Genomic DNA, 19,332 nt, shown 5'->3' with positions numbered 1-19,332 from the left:
ACAATAATCTAGGTGTGGCCTCACCAAGGCCCTGTGTAATTGCACAACACATTCTTGCTCCTGTCCTCAAAACCTCTCACAATGAAGGCCAACATGCCATTTGCCTTCTTTACCACCTGCTGCACCTGCACGCTTACCTTCAGTGACTGGTGCACAAGGACACCCAGGCCCCACTGCACACTCCCCTCTCCAAATTTACAACCATTCTTGTTTTTGCTTCCAAACCTTACACTTATCCAAATTATACTGCATCTGCCATTGATTAGCCCATTCACCCAATCTGTCCAGATCATTCTGCATCCTTCATAGAAACCCTACAGTACAGAAAGAGGCCATTCGGCCCATCGAGTCTGCACCGACCACAATCCCACCCAGGCCCTACCCCCATATCCCTACATATTTTACCCGCTAATCCCTCTAATCTACGCATCCCAGGACACTAAGGGGCAATTTTAGCATGGCCAATCAACCTAACCCGCACATCTTTGGACTGTGGGAGGAAACCGGAGCACCCGGAGGAAACCCACGCAGACACGAGGAGAATGTGCAAACTCCACACAGACAGTGACCCAAGCCGGGAATCGAACCCAGGTCCCTGGACTGTGAGGCAGCAGTGCTAACCACTGTGCTACCGTGCCGCCCTTGTCACAGTTCACCCTCCCACCCAACTTGGTATCATCTGCAAACTTTAAAATGTTACATTTTGTTCCATCATCCAAATCATTAATATATATTGTGAATAACTGGGGTCCCAGCACCGATCCCTGTTGCACTCCACTAGTTATTGCCTGCCAATTTGAAAAACACTCATTAATTCCTACTCTTTGTTTCCTCTCTGCCAACCAGTTTTCTATACATCTCAATACACTTCCCCCAATCTTGCACGATAATCTCTTATGCGGGACTTTGTCAAACGCTTTCTGATAGTCCAAATATACCACACCGACTAGTTCCTGCTTGTCAGCTCTACTAGTTACATCTTCAAAGAACTCTAACAGATTTGTCAAGCATAATTTACCCTTCATAAATCCCCTTCATTAAGAACAAAGTAAGAGCATTAATCACTATATTAAAGACATATTTAACTTTATCATACGACATTACATTATGACATGTGATGTTGGCAGCACCTTTTGAACTCACCTGTCAAAAGGTCCCCAACTCCAGACTGGGGCTCCCAATAACCCGTGATGCCACTGAGCAGTCACAAATCACATCATCTTCAGAAGCTGGCTGGATTCCATGAGAATTGCTGGGTTTCTAAAATGCCCAGCCCTGCAGTGGAGCCTGCATGTACTATGTGCAGATTTGTGACCTGCTCCCATTCCCACACTGATAAAAATAGCTGACAACAATGGGGACGATTCTCTGCATTCGGGACCCACATGCATCCAGTTCCACCCAGCCAGTGTGGGTTTGCCCTGCATTGAGATGGGAAAACCTGGCATCACATCTTCCACTATAATAAAAAAGACACAAAGTGAATCAAATGGATGCATTTTAGAAGTGATGTGTGAGATAGGGGTAGAGGGTTGTGCTGATGAATGGAAAGAGGCTCAAATGGAGCATAAACTTTGACATGCTGGGCCACGTAGAATTTTTCTATTCTGTGTGTTCTATTTGAAACATATCAAAAGCCAGCCACCATTAGAGAGAATCTTTTATTTTTAATTAAGATTTTATCAACATTTTGGTTCAACACTTCACCTTCAGTTGAGAATATAGTTTGGAGTTATAAGAAATCCTAATATAGAACAGTAGACAGGGATCTTCTGTGGGTTGTAGATTATGTTGAAAATGTCCAGTTTCCATGAGACTAATTACTTGTTTTGTGCTCTCTTGGGGATGGTAGTGCTAGAGGTTGCCCGCTTGAGTACAGATGGAATGTTGGAGGATCTGCAATTTCCGCAAAATGGAATAAATGGAAACTCCATCCAACTTTCAGCTAGTACTCTGAAAAAGAATGGTCGTCATGGTAAGGTTTAATTGAATTTGTTACCTTGAAATGATATGCCATAGAATCATAAGGAGCGGATTTGTGAATCTTTGTTGTCCATATGACAGGGCTAATTTGAAGGAGTTAATTAGCAGCATTAAAGCATAAGGGGGGAGAGAAATCCACATCTCTCCAAATCAGCATGTTGCTGAAGGAGAGCTGGTTATTTTAATTCAGAACACCCATATATAAAATATAAATATATTTTTTATTAAATCATAGGCCTACTTTGAATTAATGCAGCACTCCCTCAGTCCATGCTCAAAAGCCAAATGAGGGGAAAGCAAATGAGTGGGATTTTCACCAATTTATTTAATACTTCCTACAGTTGTAACTTCTCAATAAATGCTCCAGAATATATTTAGTCGTTCAATGAAAATAGTATAAGCTCCCTAATAATTTAAATGTTGAATTTCAGCCTCTCTAACATAGCTTAACATGTGTTCGTTATTTATAAGAAATAATGGTTTTGAAAATCAATCAGATTTGGTACAAGCAGTTACATCACTGAATCATATCAGCATATTGCTACGCGTTGATGCAATTGATTCACTTCTAAATTTCCTTCAAATTATAATTGAAGTTTGTGCACTAAACACACAAAACTGCATTTTCAGCTTTATAAAATACTGAAATCAGAATTATCTGAGGAGTTGTATTTTATTGTGTAGTTGGCTGGATGGCTGGTTCGGGATGCCAACAGCACAGCTTTAATCCCTGTACTGAGATTACTCATGAAGGTGCGCCTTCTCAACCTTGTCCTTTGCCTGAGATGTGGCGATCCTCAGGTTAAATCACCACCAGTCAGCTCTGTCCCTCAAGGGGGAGAGCAGCCTATGGTCATCTGTGACTACGGTAACTTTACCTAAACATATCTAGATTATATTACACAGTGTTAGCTGCACAGATGCTTTACAACGTTCTCCTTCATTCACATAACTAACTCACAAGTCTGAATTAGATTCCATAATTCAATTTCTACATAAATCCCCTAAGCAAATCACCGTGAGTTTCCAATGATTGGCCTTTAACAAGGGCTTAACAAGCTTTTTTGTGGTTAATTTTCATTAACGCATTTTAACATGGGCCCAAGATACCTGTGGAAGATCTTTATCTTTACTTACTGGTCGGTAATCTGCTGGAGGGGATCACTTAGTTTGACAGAACTAATCAAATTTATTGATGCCATCCATCCCTATTTTGCCCTGTTTGAACAACACAGGCAGTAGAGTATTTTGCAAATAACAAGGAAGCCTAAGTATCATTGCTTAAGCACAGATTTCATTTTCGAGTCCACCTAAATTCTTATTGTTGAAAAGTCTATGGAACAGTTCTAAAGGGCAAACAGCAGTCATTAGAATAGAAATATTGCACTTGTGTTGGTCAAATGAGCTCAAACCAGATTCTTGATTCAAACAATTTCCTCATCATGGTTGGACGCTCCCTCTGTAACTTTACAGAGCATTAGGTTTGGAAATTGGATTAATCTAACGCTGCAGAAGTGCAACATTTTATACTGGGTGAACTTTTGGGTCATGAAAGGGTGAAACTGCACTGAATTAAGGCTTTCAAGAAGGCACAATTACTTTCTCAATCTATTTTTAAATAATCTCTCCACATCCATTTTCTGAAATGTCAGTAAAGGTAATATGTCTAATCCCTTTGTTGCAGGTGAGATAAGAGTGGCTTTCGTCCTCTACAATAATCTGGGAAGCTATCTTTCTACAGAGAATGCCAGCTTCAAGCTTGGAAGTGAGGCGATGTCAACCAATCACACTGTTATAGTCAACTCACAGGTCGTCTCTGCAGCAATAAACAAAGAAAGCAATCGAATCTATCTGGCAGCCCCCGTGATTTTTACCTTAAAACATATTAATGTGAGTGAGGAAATGGATTCATTTAGTGTTCAATGTTTAGTTTCGACATGCATCTCCCTCTACTACCTCAGCATCCTCCAACCTATTGTGGTCTATAAAAGCAAATTACTGTGGATGCTGGAATCTGAAACCAAAAGAGAAAATGCTGGCAAATCTCAGCAGGTCTAGCAGCATCTGTAAGGAAAGAGAGGAGCTGATGATGGAGGTTGAGAGACGACCTGATAGAAGTCTACAAGATTATGAGGGGCATGGACAGAGTGGATAGGCAGAAGCTTTTTCCCAAGGTGGAAGAGTCAATTACTCGGAGGCATAGGTTTAAGGTGCGAGGGGCAAGGTTTAAAGGAGATGTACGAGGCAAGTTTTTTTACACAGGGTGGTGGGTGCCTGGAACTCTCTGCCGGGGGAGGTAGTGGAAGCAGATACGATAGTGAGTTTTAAGGGACGTCTGGACAAATACATGAATAGGATGGGAACAGAGAGGTATGGTCCCCGGCAGGGTGGGGGGTTTTAGTTCAGTCGGGCAGCATGTTCGGTGCAGGCCTGGAGGGCCGAAGGGCCTGTTCCTATGCTGTAATTTTCTTTGTTCTTTGTTCTTTCGAGTCCAGCTGATCCTTTGTCAAAGCTTTGACAAAGGGTCATCTGGACTCGAAATGTCAGCTCCTTTCTCTCTTTACAGATGCTGCCAGACCTGCTTAGATTTTCCAGCATTTTCTTTTTTGCTATTGTGGTCTTTGCATCCCTTATTCCTTGATTGACATTAAACCAGTCAATTAGTTACACTTGGTATTACATTTTACTGATGCTTGAACAATGGGACCTTTAGAATGGTAAGGTGTAAGGTTCCCTAATGCTTTTCACTCTTCCCTAGAGGATCCTTTACTATGAGATCATTAATTAAACGTATCTTATTATATATCACCTGGTCTTCAATAGTTTGTTCCCTGGTTGATTCCACAATGTACTGTTCTGAGAAACCGTCCGGAACATGCTTAATGGACTCGCACTTAAGGCTTCCTTTACCAACTTGATTTCTCAAATCTATGTGAAGATTAAAACCACCCATGATTATTGTACATGTCATAGAATCCCTACAGTGCAGAAGGAGGCCATTCAGCCCATCGAGCCTGCACTGACACTCCAACAGAGCACCTTACCCACGCTCACTGCCCGCCCTAACCTTGGAACCACATGTACTTACTCACTAATCCCCCTAACCTTACATGTCTTTGGACACTAAGCGACAATTTAGCATTGCCAGTCCATCTAACCTGCAAGTCTTTGGACTGTGGGAGGAAACCGGAGCACCTGAAGGAAACCCACACAGACACGGGAAGAATGTGTGGAGTTTGCATGGTCACCAAAGGCTCGAATCGAACCCAGGCCCCTGGTGCTGTGATGCAATAGTGCTAACCACTGCCACCTTATTGCAGCACCTTACTTACAAGCCCCCATTATTTTTTGATATACATGCTATCCTACTGTGTAGCTACTTTAGGGGGCCTATTAACTACACCTACCGGTAACTTTTATTTGCTATTTCTCATCTTCCACCCAAACTGATTCTATATCTTGACTTTCTAAGCAAAGATCGTTTCTCACTGCAGCGTCGGTCACATCCTTTATTAACAGAGCTACTTCCCTTCTTTTCTTTTATGCATGTCCTTCTAAAATGTCACGAATCCATGAATATTCAATTCTTCACCTTGATCACCTTGCAACCACATCACTTCGTGGGTTTCCTTTGGGCGCTTTAATTGCCTCGCATGGTTAAAAGATGTGCAAGTTAGGTGGATTAGCCATGATAAATACTCGGGGTTATGGGGATAGGGTGGGGGTTAGGCTTGGGTATGATCTTTCAGAGAGTCAGTGCATACTCGATGGACTGAATGACCTCCTTCTGCACTGTAGGGAATTTATGGACTATCAGGTCATACCCATTTATTTCTATTTGTGCCATGAACTCGTCTATCTTGTTACTAATGCCATGTGTATTCAGATAAAGAGTCTTCATTTTTTATATTTTTGCTATTTTTCCATAATCTGACCCTTTTTGCTGGTGTACTATTCTTATATACGCCCTGTCTCTTTGTGCTACACTCTGGGTATCATGATCCAATCACTCACTATTGCTTTGTCCTTTCTCTTGAGCTTTCTAAATTTCCCCTCACTTGAAGACTCCATCCCATCATTTAGTTTAGAGCCTTATCTAAAGCCTTAGTTACATGTTCATTTTTCCAGGCAAGGTCCCAGCACAGTTAAGGTGAACCCCACCCCAACAGAACAGCTCCCTCTTTCCCAAGTAATGGTGCCAGTGCACCATGAACTGAAACCCATTTATCTGGCAACAATCTTTGAGCAGTGCTTTCAAATCTGTAATTTTTTGTTATTATTCTGGTCATCACTGACGGTGTCAGCATTTGTTGCCCACCCTTAATTGCTCTTGAATTGAGTGGCTTGGTAGGCCACTTCAGAGGCCAGTTAAGAGACAACCATGTTTCTATGGGTCGAGTTTCACATGTAGGCCAGACCGGGCATGGATGTCAGATTTACTTCCCTAAGGGATGTTAATGAATCAGATTGGCTTTTATGACAATCAATGATAGTTTCATGGTCACAGATGTGAAGGAATAGGACCTATAAAAGGTGAAGGTGAGAAAGTCTGTACCGAACCGGAAGAAATAGCAGAGGTGCTTAATTAATATTTTATCTCGGTATTCACGGTGGAAAAAGACCTGGGTGGTTGTACTACAGGATTGAGGTGGACTGAAAAGATTGAGAATGTGGACATTAAGAAAGAGGATGTATTGGAAATTTTGAATAGCATCAAGATAGGGCGGCACGGTAGCGCAGTGGTTAGCACTGCTGCTTCACAGCTCCAGGGTCCCAGGTTCGATTCCTGGCTCGGGTCACTGTCTGTGTGGAGCTGGCACATTCTCCTCGTGTCTGCGTGGGTTTCCTCCGGGTGCTCCGGTTTCCTCCCACAGTCCAAAGATGTGCGGGTTAGGTTGATTGGCCAGGTTAAAAATTGCCCCTTAGAATCCTGAGATGCGTAGGTTAGAGGGATTAGCGGGTAAATATGTGGGGGTAGGGCCTGGGTGGGATTGTGGTCGGTGCAGACTCGATGGGCCGAATGGCCTCCTTCTGCACTGTAGGGTTTCTATGATCTATGATAGATAAGTCACCGGGACCAGATGGGATGTACCCCAGGTTACTGTGGGAGGTGAGGGAAGAGATTGCAGAGCCTCTGGCAATGATCTTTGCGTCATCGATGGAGGCAGGAAAGGTTCCGGAGGATTGGAGGATTACGGATGTGATTCCTATATTCAGGAAAGGGAATAGGGATAGCCCAGGAAATCACCGACCGGTGAGTCTAACCTCAGTGGTTGGTAAGTTGATGGAGAAGATCCTGAGGGACAGGATTTATGAACATTTAGAGAAGTTTAGTATGCTCAAAAGTAGTCAGCACGGCTTTGTCAAAGGCAAATCGTGCCTTACGAGCCTGGTGAAGTTCTTTGAAAATGTGACTAAACACATTGACGAAGGAAAAGCGGTAGATGTGGTTTACATGGACTTCAGCAAGGCGTTCGATAAGGTCCCCCATGCAAGACTTCTCGAGAAAGTGAGAGGGCATGGGATCCAAGGGGCTGTTGCCTTGTGGATTCAGAACTGGCAGAAGGCAGAGAGTGGTTGTAGACGGGTCTTTTTCTGAATGGAGATCGGTCCCCAATGGAGTGCCCCAGGGATCTGTTCTGGGACCCTTGCTGTTTGTCATTTTCATAAATGACCTGGATGAGGAAGTGGAGGGATGGGTTGCTAAGTTTGCCGACGACACGAAGGTTGGTGGTGTTGTGGATAGTTTGGAGGGATGTCAGAAGCTGCAGCATGACATAGATAGGATGCAAGACTGGGCGGAGAAGTGGCAGATGGACCTCAACCTGGATAAATGTGTAGTGGTCCATTTTGGCAGGTCAAATGGGATGAAGGAGTATAATATCAAGGGTAAGACTCTTAGCAGTGTAGAGGATCAGAAGGACCTTGGGGTCCGGGTCCATAGGACTCTCAAATCGGCCTCACAGGTAGAGGAGGTGGTTAAGAAGGCGTATGCTATGCTGGCCTTCATCAATCGAGGGATTGAGTTTAGGAGTTGGGAGATAATGATGCAGCTATATAAGACCCTCGTCAGACCCCACTTGGAGTACTGTGCTCAGTTCTGGTGGTCTCATTACAGGAGGGATGTGGAAATGATTGAAAGGGTGCAGAGAAGATTTACAAGGATGTTGCCTGGATTGGTTGGCATGCCTTCTGAGGATAGGCTGAGGGAGCTCGATCTTTTCTCCTTGGAGAGACGAAGGATGAGAGGTGACCTGATAGAGGTGTACAAGATGTTGAGAGGTATAGATCGGGTGGATTCTCGGAGGCTTTTTCCCAGGGCTGAAATGGCTGCTACGAGAGGACACAGGTTTAAGGTGCTGGGGAGTAGGAGGAGATGTCAGGGGTAAGTTTTTCACTCAGAGGGTGGTGGGTGAGTGGAATCGGTTGCCGTCAGTGGTGGTGTAGGCAAACTCAATAGAGTCTTTTAAGAGACTTCTGGATGAGTACATGGGACTTAATAGGATTGAGGGTTATAGGTAAGCCTATATATAAGCCTAGGTAGGTAAGGACATGACCGGCGCAACTTGTGGGCCGAAGGGCCTGTTTGTGCTGTATTTTTTCTATGTTCTATGTTCTATTACTGAGATTAGTTTTCAATTCCAGATTTTATTTATTGAAATCAAATTCCACCAGTTGCCATTGAGGGATTTGAACCCATGAATTTAGAGCATTCGCCTGGGACTCTGAATGATTAATCCAGTGATATTGCCACTGCACTTACCATATTCCCCATATTGACCATAAGGAATTTTCTTGTGGCTCAGATAGAGATAATCCAGAGATTATTACATATGATTGTTTGTCTAAGAAAGTAAATAGAGGTCCAACTAGACCAATCGTTTGTATCCCTCCATTCCCAGGCTGCTCATGTGACTATCCAGGTAAGTCTTAAACGATGTCAGCGTGCCTGCTTCCACCACCCTACTTGGCAGCGCATTCCAGGCCCCCACCACCCTCTGTGTAAAAAACGTCCCTCTGATATCTGAGTTATACTTCGCCCCTCTCACCTTGAGCCCGTGACCCCTCGTGATGTGGAAACATATATGATGGTCTGTCATGTATGTTCCAATAAACACTTGAAATTGTGTAAAATACGTCCAAAGACTATCCAGGTTGTTTGTGTCCTGATTTCCTGATGTCTTGTTAACTACTATAGAAATTCACCTGACTGGTGAAGGGAGACACTTTCTCAGAGCCCCAGACATTGGGAGCCAAAGGCTAGATGTTGCCTAATTGACAGCCAGCCATCTGGAAATTACAGTCTTGTTTCATCTATTATTTTAACAACTAAAGAAATGTTTAAAGCATAACCAGGTTCAGAATCCATGTATTGATTTTCTTCATAATAGTTTGCTTGAAAGTTGATGAGTCTTTACAAATCTTTCCAGTATCATTAGTATTGCTTGAATCTTCACTCTGATGTGACCTGATTTGACAGAAACATAGAGATATTTTCAACATTGTAATGTCAGCCAGATCTGATGACAATTTGCAAGCATCCATTAAGATGATAAAGTTCATGTAAACTGTTCTTTTTTGTTTGGGGTGCTCTAAATAATGATGAAAAAGAATTTGGGTAGAATAGACAACTGAACTGTTTTGACCCAATGGAATTGATTTTAACCACCTTAGTTTTGTGGGAACAGTGCAATGGAGGGGATACAATGCTTAAAATTACATTGGTATCTGAGAGCATTTTGATTTAAATACCTCAATTAACCAAATTGGAGCCACCTATTCCAATAACAACCACAGTAAATTCTTCCTCATTTTTTTTCAAGGCACTGTTTTGCTGGGTGGGTGGCCTCAGAATCGTCCTCTTGGTTTGCAAGTTAAACTAGATTTCCCAGCCCCAGTGTTCTATTCTCCAGAGAGACGCATTTAACTTGCTATTAGAGTTTTTAATATAAACCAAGAACTTCCATGGTCATAAATGCCAAAATGTGAGAATTGTAATTTACTACTTTGGCTATGATAAAATAAACAACAAGATATATTAATTACTTTTTCAAATCACCTTGATAATGAAAATCTGTGCCATTTCTAAGGGGACGGTTTCTGCTGTTTGCTAATATTGTGAATACATGCATAAAAACACATTTAAAAGTTTGTTATTAGTCAGAAACAGTTGAGATATTTCTCATGCAATGGTCTCCGTGCTAATGCATTTAATTTATCATATAATTATGTTGTTTTTTGCTTATAACTTTGATTCGTCTGTCCAATTTTGCAACTATTCTAAAGCTCCTTCAAACCATTAATTATCTCTTCTGTCCCCATGGCTTTCCCCATTCTGCTGTAGGTTTGACAGACTTGCCAATGCTATTTGCACCAGTGAGAAAAGGAAGAGTTCCAGCAATGATTTCTGCAGAACTCCTCTCAACGATTATCCCCACTCTGCCATGATTCTCACCAATTCTGTCAGTCCCTTTCTTTTAACCATACCGACATTTTATTCTCAATTCTCAAAAATTCAGTTTAAAAGCTTTGCATGCAGGAATTTGCCAATAGTTTTTGTAAATCCCAAACCAGCTATATCACAGCCAGCTCCACTTTAATTTATCTGTAATGCCTTCAAAGACTGGGCAGTATTTTATCCATTTTAATTCCATTCTGGCTGGCTGGCTTTTTATGAATCCTTATTAAACTGTTGCTGGTAAACAACTAAATACAACTAAGTAATACATACTCCATGTAACCCGTTAAAATCAGGCCTGCTGACTCTCAATTATCTTCAATGTTCAATGGCCATTTCCATTTTAATAATCAAATGGGGTCACTGTAATGCACGATTGGCAGGAATTGTTAAATTGCCTGATCTGAATTGCAAATGAAGCAGATGGTTGTTACAGAGTAGATTTAAGTTGTGGCTTCATATTAATCAAAACCAAAGAACTAATTTGGTAATAGTGAAGTGCTTGATAGCAATCTGAATTTTATAGCTTCCACATGGAAAATGTAACATGTAACAGATTGCTTCTTGACTAAGGGAATGGATATATTGAAGTACTGGCTCGCAGGGGGAGGGATGGTACTTTTCACAGTATGAAAGATTTTATCATTTTTATTTCTTTGTTTCAGTTCCAAAACAATTTTAACCCAAATTGTTCATTCTGGAGCTACTCGAAGCGCACAATGACAGGGTATTGGTCCACGCAGGGCTGCAGAATGCTGGGGTCAAACAGGACACATACCACATGCTCCTGCAATCATCTGACAAACTTTGCTGTCCTCATGGCACACAAAGACGTCAAGGTAAGAAGTTGCAGAGATAAATCTCTTCATCTCTAAGCAATGGAAGATTGCTCACTGTGGAAGTCAAATTGACCTCTGTTATTACAGAGGATCGCGATAAAACTGTTTGCAGGTTCCTGATTGCTGGGCCAGTGAAATGAAATTGATCTCACATTAACCAAGCCAATTATTAGCTATTTGACAGTGTATCATGGAATTATACTATCTCCGAGCCTTATTATAGACATATGAAAAGAACTAAACAAGGCACAATTCCAAATGTAGAATGCACATTCTTGCTTCACACCACCTTTATTTTTTAAATACAGAGATTGAACCTGAGCCACATTCAGGATCTTGTTTGTCTGATTGAAGCTTTTTTTAAACCAATTTAGTCATTTCACATGCTAAAATTAGTTAGTATTTTCATTTGGATTTTGAACTACTTTATTGGTCTACCACTAGCGATGTCTTATTTCCCAACAATATATTTTAGAGGGGAAGGGAAATAACATGCAACAATCTGGAAATGTTCTTCCCTCACATTAAATAACAACTGTTTTGTGTGAACTCCCATAAATATCATAGGCTGAAGCATGACTAGAAAGAGGGAAATTTGTTAATAAGGCTTCAAATGCAACATAATCTTTAAAGCCTTGTAAAATATTTGTTTTATTTATTATTTCATTCATTCTCCTTTTTTTCCAATTATGGAAAAGTTACAGGACAGTGCCTCTGATATTTTTTCTCTATAAGTAAACCATAGAAACCCTACAGTACAGAAAGAGGCCATTCGGCCCATTGAGTCTGCACCGACAACAATCCCACCCAGGCCCTATCCCCGTATCCCTACATATTTACCCGCTAATCCCTCTAACCTACGCACCCCGGGACACTAAGGGGCAATTTAGCTTGGCCAATCAACCTAACCTGCACATCTTTGGACTGTGGGAGGAAACCGGAGCACCCGGAGGAAACCCATGCAGACACAGGGAGAATGTGCAAATTCCACACAGACAGTGACCCGAGCCGGGAATCGAACCCAGGTCCCTGGAGCTGTGAAGCAGCAGTGCTAACCATTGTGCTACCGTGCCGCCCATTTGAGATTCTCAACCCACCTCTTATTTTCTTTGCCACAAATTGCACTTTCCTATTGGTGCACCACAGGAGGAAAAAATCATTTTATAATTGACATAAATTAATCTTTTCCTTTGATACTACTTTTTAAATTCATAAAACGACATCCCCATATATTTGAGGTCGTTATACATTTTCATTGCAGTATTCATGCAAAAGAGTTTAGATTTATAGACATTTGTGTGCATGCACTTGGAAGCAGTCGAGGTCTTGTGGCTGAGGTGATAGCTTCCCTGCCTCTGAACCAAAAGCTTTGAGTTCGAGTCCCACCCCAGCAGTCAATGGCCAAGGAAGGTATGTTCATAATGTGGCCAACAGATTGGGTACCAACCTGTAAAATCCTTCCAACATGCCAATGGCAGGCAGTAAGAGTGAGAGACACTGCTGGTAAGCTATGCGTCATGTGGACTGGCACTCCTCAAGCTATAGGCCTCTGGAGAGAGGCTAGCGATCTATTCCAGGTAAAATCATGCTATAGGAACAGATGAAAGTCTGCTTTGTACACCAGTCAGTGTGGGAAGAAAAACAACAACAACTTGGGAGCAATACAGTCAGGGATTTCAGACAATGTGTTCTTGTTGCTGGCAGTCAGTTGTATCTGAGTTTTAATCAGTTCAGATGTTGTGCTGTCAAGTTTTCATAGCCTTTTCTTTACATTTCTGTCCTGGTTCCTGGCGATGACATTTTATTCTCCTTTGTATATGTACGTACCTTGGGTGGAATCTTCAGTTCCACGAGCACTTGGCAGACAAACAATGCAATAAGTCCTTTTGCATGCATTAGTATATCATGTATGCTTATTAAAAGGCCATCTCCCCGGAATTAAGCTTCCTCCTTTAAATTAAGCTCCCCACCAGTCAGAAATGGAACGTTCACATTTACAACTATATATAAGTGACATGCACCTGGTGAAATTGATCTCTTCCATAACTTTGAGGTGAGTAGATGCTACTTTAGCCTTCTCGGGAACAAGTTTGTACTCGCAAATCTTGACTCATATCGGGTGCTGCGTGAAGGCTGCACAGGGGAAAAGGGAACTGAGGGCACTGGGGTGGAGTTTAATGTCAGTGTCAGGAACACCCCAATAATCATGAGACAACTGGATGCAACCACGCTATGTTGTGTTCTCCTCTCTACTGTGAAGCCTGCACGGCCGTGGATTTGTTTCTGAGTCATGGATCTAATAATATTGAGATCCCAGCAATATCTGGAACTGCTGTTTATTCTGTGCAATTTTCCATCGGCTGCAGTCAGTAGGAGCGAGGTCGATGCCTCCATGGGGCATGGCGAGTGGACGGCTGCAGACTTCCAATTCCAAACCTCCATTCTCGTGGGTGAGTGGTCATTGCTGACAAGGGCTCATGTAGTTGATATATCTATGCTGCCAAGGCAATGGTCTCTCCACAGAGCCTTAAGGACAGTGGGAGCAAGCAGAATTATGTCAGAGGCAGGATGCTCTCACATGGCTCTCATCATCCCAGTTAAGGAGCAATGTCTCCAGGTGCATGCATGAACAAGAGGAACACCAGTCTCTGGTTCTCCAGGATGTCCTTTACCTGAAAGGGGTAGTTATGCCACATCAGGATGGAAGCAAATCTGTAAAGAATATGCTCAATGGATTTATTACTTAAATTTGTCCAATGAGTCCTAGATAATACGGGCTGCAGGAAACCCTACCATTCTACTGGAGGAGAAAAGCCCATTGAAGGTTGGCACAGGGCCAGGAGGAGCACCAGCCTGAGTTACAAGAGGCAGGCGGTCTCAAGAAGATCAGGATGCTGATGACCAGAATCACACTCATGTTGAGCATTGGTCCAACCATGAGTATATTGCAGGCGGTGCACAAATGAGCAAGAGGCAATGCTGGCGATGGCTTTGAATGACGTGGAATGTGGTTTCACACATCTGCTAGCTTCTCCATGAGGACCTGCTGCCACGAGGACTTGGAGGCAATCCCATGCTGATGGCTTTGAAGGTAACCGCCACCTTTTGCCAATGGCTCCTTCCAGAACTCCAATTGGGACTTTTGTGGCACAGAAGTGTGTATCTGAGAGGTGACAGATGCCTTCTTCAGGAAAGCACCTGAAAGTAAGAAGTTTAACAACACCAGATTGAAGTCCAACAGGTTTATTTGGTAGCAAAAGCCACAAGCTTTCAGAGCCTTAAGCCCCTTCTTCAGGTGAGTGGGAATTCTGTTCACAAACAGCTGAGTCGCTGAGCAGAAACTGATAGCCAAGTTCCGCACACATGAGGATGGCCTCAACCGGGATATTGGGTTCATGTCACACTATCTGTAATCCCCACAGCTTGCCTGGACCTGCAGAGTCTCACTGGCTGTCCTATCTGGCAACAATACACATCTCTTTAACCTGTCTTAATGCTCTCTCCACTCACATTGTTTGTATCTTAAAGACTTGATTAGCTGTAAGTATTCGCAATCCAACCATTATTCTGTAAATTGAGTTTGTGTCTTTATATGCCCTGTTTGTGAACAGAATTCCCACTCACCTGAAGAAGGAGCTTAAGGCTCCGAAAGCTTGTGGCTTTTGCTACCAAATAAACCTGTTGGACTTTAACCTGGTGTTGTTAGACTTCTTACTGTGTTTACCCCAGTCCAACGCCGGCATATCCACATCCTGGATCCTGAAAGGCCAGGCTGCAAAAATGTTGGGTTTTGCAGCAATCTGAGGTTTCGCACAAGTGCACGGGGTATTAACTGCATGCATGTGGCCTTGAGTGCTCCCTGGCAACAGATGAATAGAAACAAAATTAAGAGAAATGGATTTCACTCTTTGAATGTGCAGCATGTGAGCAGGTGAAGTGTCCAGTGGCGTACCACAGGGATCTGTGTTGAGCCCCCTATTCATCATTTATATAAATTACATTGATGACAATGTGGGGGGTAGGATTAGTAAGTTTGCGGATGACACAAAGATTGGCTGGGTGGTTAACAGTGAGGCGGAGTATCTTGGGCTACAAGAAGATATAGACGGAATGGTCAAATGGCAGATAAGTGGCAGATGGAATTTAAGTGTAAGGTAACTTTGGAAGGAGTAATTTGACAAGAAAGTGCTCATTGAATGGTCGAACACTAGGAAGTTCTGTGAAACAAAGGGACCTTGTCCACAGATCTCTGAAAGTAGAGGGCATGTTAGTCGGGTGGTGAAAAAGGCATTTGGGACACTTGCCTTTATCAATCGAGGCATAGATTACCAAAGCAGGGAAGTCATGTTGGAATTGTACAGAACTTTGGTGAGGCCACAGCTAGAATTCTATGTGCAGTTCTGGTCACCACGTTATAGGAAGGATGTGATTGCACTGGAAGGGGTGCAGAGGAGATTCACCAGGATGCTGCCTGGGATGGAACATTTAAGTTATGAAGAGAGGTTGCGTAAGCTTGGGTTGTTTTCGCTCGAGCAGAGAAGACTGAGGGGCGACCTGATAGAGGGGTACAAGATTATGAAAGACATGAATAGAGTGGATAAGGAGCAGCTGTTCCCCTTAGTTGAAGAGTCAGTCACAAGGTGCATAGGTTCAAGGTGAGGGGCAGGAGGTTTGGGGGGATGTGAGGAAAAACTTTTTTACTCAGAAGGTGGTGATGGTCAGGAATGGGCTGCCAGGGAGGGTGGTAGAGGCGGGTTGCCTCACATCCTTTAAAAGATGTCTGGATGAGCACTTGGCACATGATAGCATTCAGGGCTATGGGCCAAGTGCTGGCAGATGGGATTCGGTGGGAGTTCAGGTGTCTCTAATGTGTCGGTGCAGAGTTGATAAGCCGAAGGACCTCTTCTGTGCTGTATGATTCTATGACTGCAACTTGCAGTGTAGCAATCCTCCTTGCTAACTTTGAGATGTGTAATATCCTGACTGAATCCTTGCACTGTTATGAGTTCCCAGATAGCAGAACACTACCAGCCCATTTTATTGTCATGGAGTTTGCAGTAGATACTCGGGTCTTGCATGGATTACTTGCAGTGTGTGTTTGAGTATGAATCTCAGTTTAGCAACTATAATGGGAATAGTCACTGATTTGTTGGTAATCTAAACAACCAGCTCAAAGTGATGCTGGTGGAGTACAGCTTTCCTTGGGATCTCTGAATGTTCCACTAATTTCAGGCATTTTGCTAATCTGCCTACGATAGATTATAATTTTGAAAAATCTGCTCATGTAATTTACTGCATTGCCTATTTAATGCAAAACAAGTGAGCACATATTTGATTACAAATGGTTGGAGATGGCTACACCAATGGGGACAAAGTAGAAATGGTCGAGAGCTTCAAGTTTTTAGGTGTCCAGATCACCAACAACCTGCCCTGGTCCCTCCATGCTGACGATATCGTTAAGAAAGCCCACCAATGCCTCTACTTTCTCAGAAGACAAAGGAAATTTGGCATGTCCGCTACGATTCTCACCAACTTTTATGGATGCACCATAGAAAGCATTTTTTCTGGTTGTATCACAGCTTGGCATGGCTCCTGCTCCGTCCAAGACCTCAAGAAACTACAAAGTATTGTGAATGAAGCCCAACCCATCACTCAAACCAGCCTCCCGCCCATTGACACTGTCTACACTTCCCGCTGCCTTGGAAAAGCAGCCAGCATAGTTAAGGACCCCACGCACCCCGGACATTCTCTCTTTCACCTTCTTTCTCCGCTTCCGCCCCCCGGTCTCCGCTTCTGCCCCCCGCTCTCCACCCCCCCGCTCCCCACTTCCCCCCCCGCTCCCCACTTCCCCCCCCCGCTCCCCACTTCCCCCCCCCGCTCCCCGCTCCCCCCCAGCTTCCCCCCCACTCCCCGCTTCCCCCCCTCCACGCTTCCCCCCCTCCCCGCTTCCCCCCTCCCCTCCCCGCTTCCCCCTCCCCTCCCCGCTTCCCCCTCCCCTCCCCGCTTCCGCCCCCCACTCCCCGCTTCCCCCCCCACTCCCCGCTTCCCCCCCCACTCCCCGCTTCCCCCCCCACTCCCCACTTCCCCCCCCACTCCCCACTTCCCCCCCCACTCCCCGCTTCCCCCCCCACTCCCCGCTTCCCCCCCCCCCACTCCCCGCTTCCCCCCCCCACTCCCCGCTTCCCCCCCCCACTCCCCGCTTCCCCCCCCCACTCCCCGCTTCCCCCCCCCACTCCCCGCTTCCCCCCCCACTCCCCGCTTCCCCCCCCACTCCCCGCTTCCCCCCCCACTCCCCGCTTCCCCCCCCACTCCCCGCTTCCCCTCCCACTCCCCGCTTCCCCCCCCACTCCCCGCTTCCCCCCCCACTCCCCGCTTCCCCCCCCACTCCCCGCTTCCCCCCCCACTCCCCGCTTCCCCCCCCACTCCCCGCTTCCTCCCCGCTTCCCCCCCCACTCCCCGCTTCCCCCCCCACTCCCCGCTTCCCCCCCCACTCCCCGCTTCCCCCCGCACTCCCCGCTTCCCCCCGCACTCCCCGCTTCCCCCCCGCCCCCGCTCTCTGCTTCCAACACTGCTCTCCGCTTCCGTCTCCGCTTTCGCCCCCCGGTCTCCGCTTCCACCCCCCCGCTCTCCGCTTCTGCCCCCCGCTCCCCACCCCCCCACTCCCCCCCCCCCCGCCTCCCCCCCCCCCGCTCCCCACTTCCCCCCCCACTCCCCGCTCCCCCCCAGCTTACCCCCCACACCCGCTTCCCCACCCCACTCCCCGCTTCCACCCCCCCACTCCCCGCTCCCCCCTCCCACTCTCCGCTCCCCCCTCCCACTCCCCGCTCCCCCCTCCCACTCCCCGCTCCCCCCTCCCACTCCCCGCTCCCCCCTCCCACTCCCCGCTCCCCCCTCCCACTCCCCCCTCCCACTCCCCGCTCCCCCCCACCCACTCCCCGCTCCCCCCTACCCACTCCCCGCTCCCCCCTCCCCCCCACCCCCCACTCCCCGCTTCCCCCCCCCACTCCCCGCTTCCCCCCCCCACTCCCCGCTTCCCCCCCCCACTCCCCGCTTCCCCCCCCCACTCCCCGCTTCCCCCCCCCACTCCCCGCTTCCCCCCCCCACTCCCCGCTTCCCCCCCCCACTCCCCGCTTCCCCCCCCCACTCCCCGCTTCCCCCCCCCACTCCCCGCTTCCCCCCCCCACTCCCCGCTTCCCCCCCCACTCCCCGCTTCCCCCCCCACTCCCCGCTTCCCCCGCCACTCCCCGCTTCCCCCGCCACTCCCCGCTTCCCCCCCCCACTCCCCGCTTCCCCCCCCACTCCCCGCTTCCCCCCCCACTCCCCGCTTCCCCCCCCCCCACTCCCCGCTTCCCCCCCCCCCACTCCCCGCTTCCCCCCCCCCACTCCCCGCTTTCCCCCCCCACTCCCCGCTTCCCCCCCCACTCCCCGCTTCCCCCCCCACTCCCCGCTTCCCCCCCCACTCCCCCCCCGCTCCCCGCTTCCCCCCCGCTCCCCGCTTCCCCCCCCGCTCCCCGCTAACGCCCCCCCGCTTCCTCCCCCCGCTCCCCGCTTCACCCCCCCAACTCCCCGCTTCACCCCCCCCAACTCCCCGCTTCACCCCCCCCAACTCCCCGCTTCACCCCCCCCCCAACTCCCCGCTTCACCCCCCCCCAACTCCCCGCTTCACCCCCCCCAACTCCCCGCTTCACCCCCCCCAACTCCCCGCTTCACCCCCCCCAACTCCCCGCTTCACCCCCCCCAACTCCCCGCTTCACCCCCCCAACTCCCCGCTTCACCCCCCCAACTCCCCGCTTCACCCCCCCAACTCCCCGCTTCCCCCCCCCCAACTCCCCGCTTCCCCCCCCAACTCCCCGCTTCCCCCCCCAGCTCCCTGCTTCCCCCCCCCCGCTCCCCGCTTCCCCCCCCCGCTCCCCGCTTCCCCCCCCCGCTCCCCGCTTCCCCCCCCGCTCCCCGCTTCCCCCCCCCGCTCCCCGCTTCCCCCCCCCGCTCCCCGCTTCCCCCCCCCGCTCCCCCCCCCCGCTCCCCCCCCCCGCTCCCCCCCCCCGCTCCCCG

At 47.1% G+C, this 19,332-nt stretch overlaps 1 protein-coding gene across 3 annotated transcripts in view; it reads left to right on the top strand.

The window, feature by feature from the left end:
• LOC144494796 (adhesion G protein-coupled receptor L3-like) overlaps window positions 1-19,332 on the top strand; it is a 978,643-nt gene that overhangs the window by 794,659 nt on the left and 164,652 nt on the right. For all 3 annotated transcript variants that reach the window (XM_078214147.1, XM_078214145.1, XM_078214146.1), the window contains 3 exons: window positions 1,853-1,975; window positions 3,668-3,873; window positions 11,107-11,280. In XM_078214147.1, the coding sequence (XP_078070273.1) occupies window positions 1,853-1,975; window positions 3,668-3,873; window positions 11,107-11,280 (503 nt within the window). The remainder of the gene's footprint in view (window positions 1-1,852; window positions 1,976-3,667; window positions 3,874-11,106; window positions 11,281-19,332) is intronic.

Source organism: Mustelus asterias, chromosome 6 (assembly GCF_964213995.1).
Source record: "Mustelus asterias chromosome 6, sMusAst1.hap1.1, whole genome shotgun sequence".
In the NCBI taxonomy this organism is placed as follows: domain Eukaryota; kingdom Metazoa; phylum Chordata; class Chondrichthyes; order Carcharhiniformes; family Triakidae; genus Mustelus; species Mustelus asterias.
Note: the sequence above shows the minus strand (reverse complement) of the source record. Positions and strands in the feature narration are given on the sequence as shown.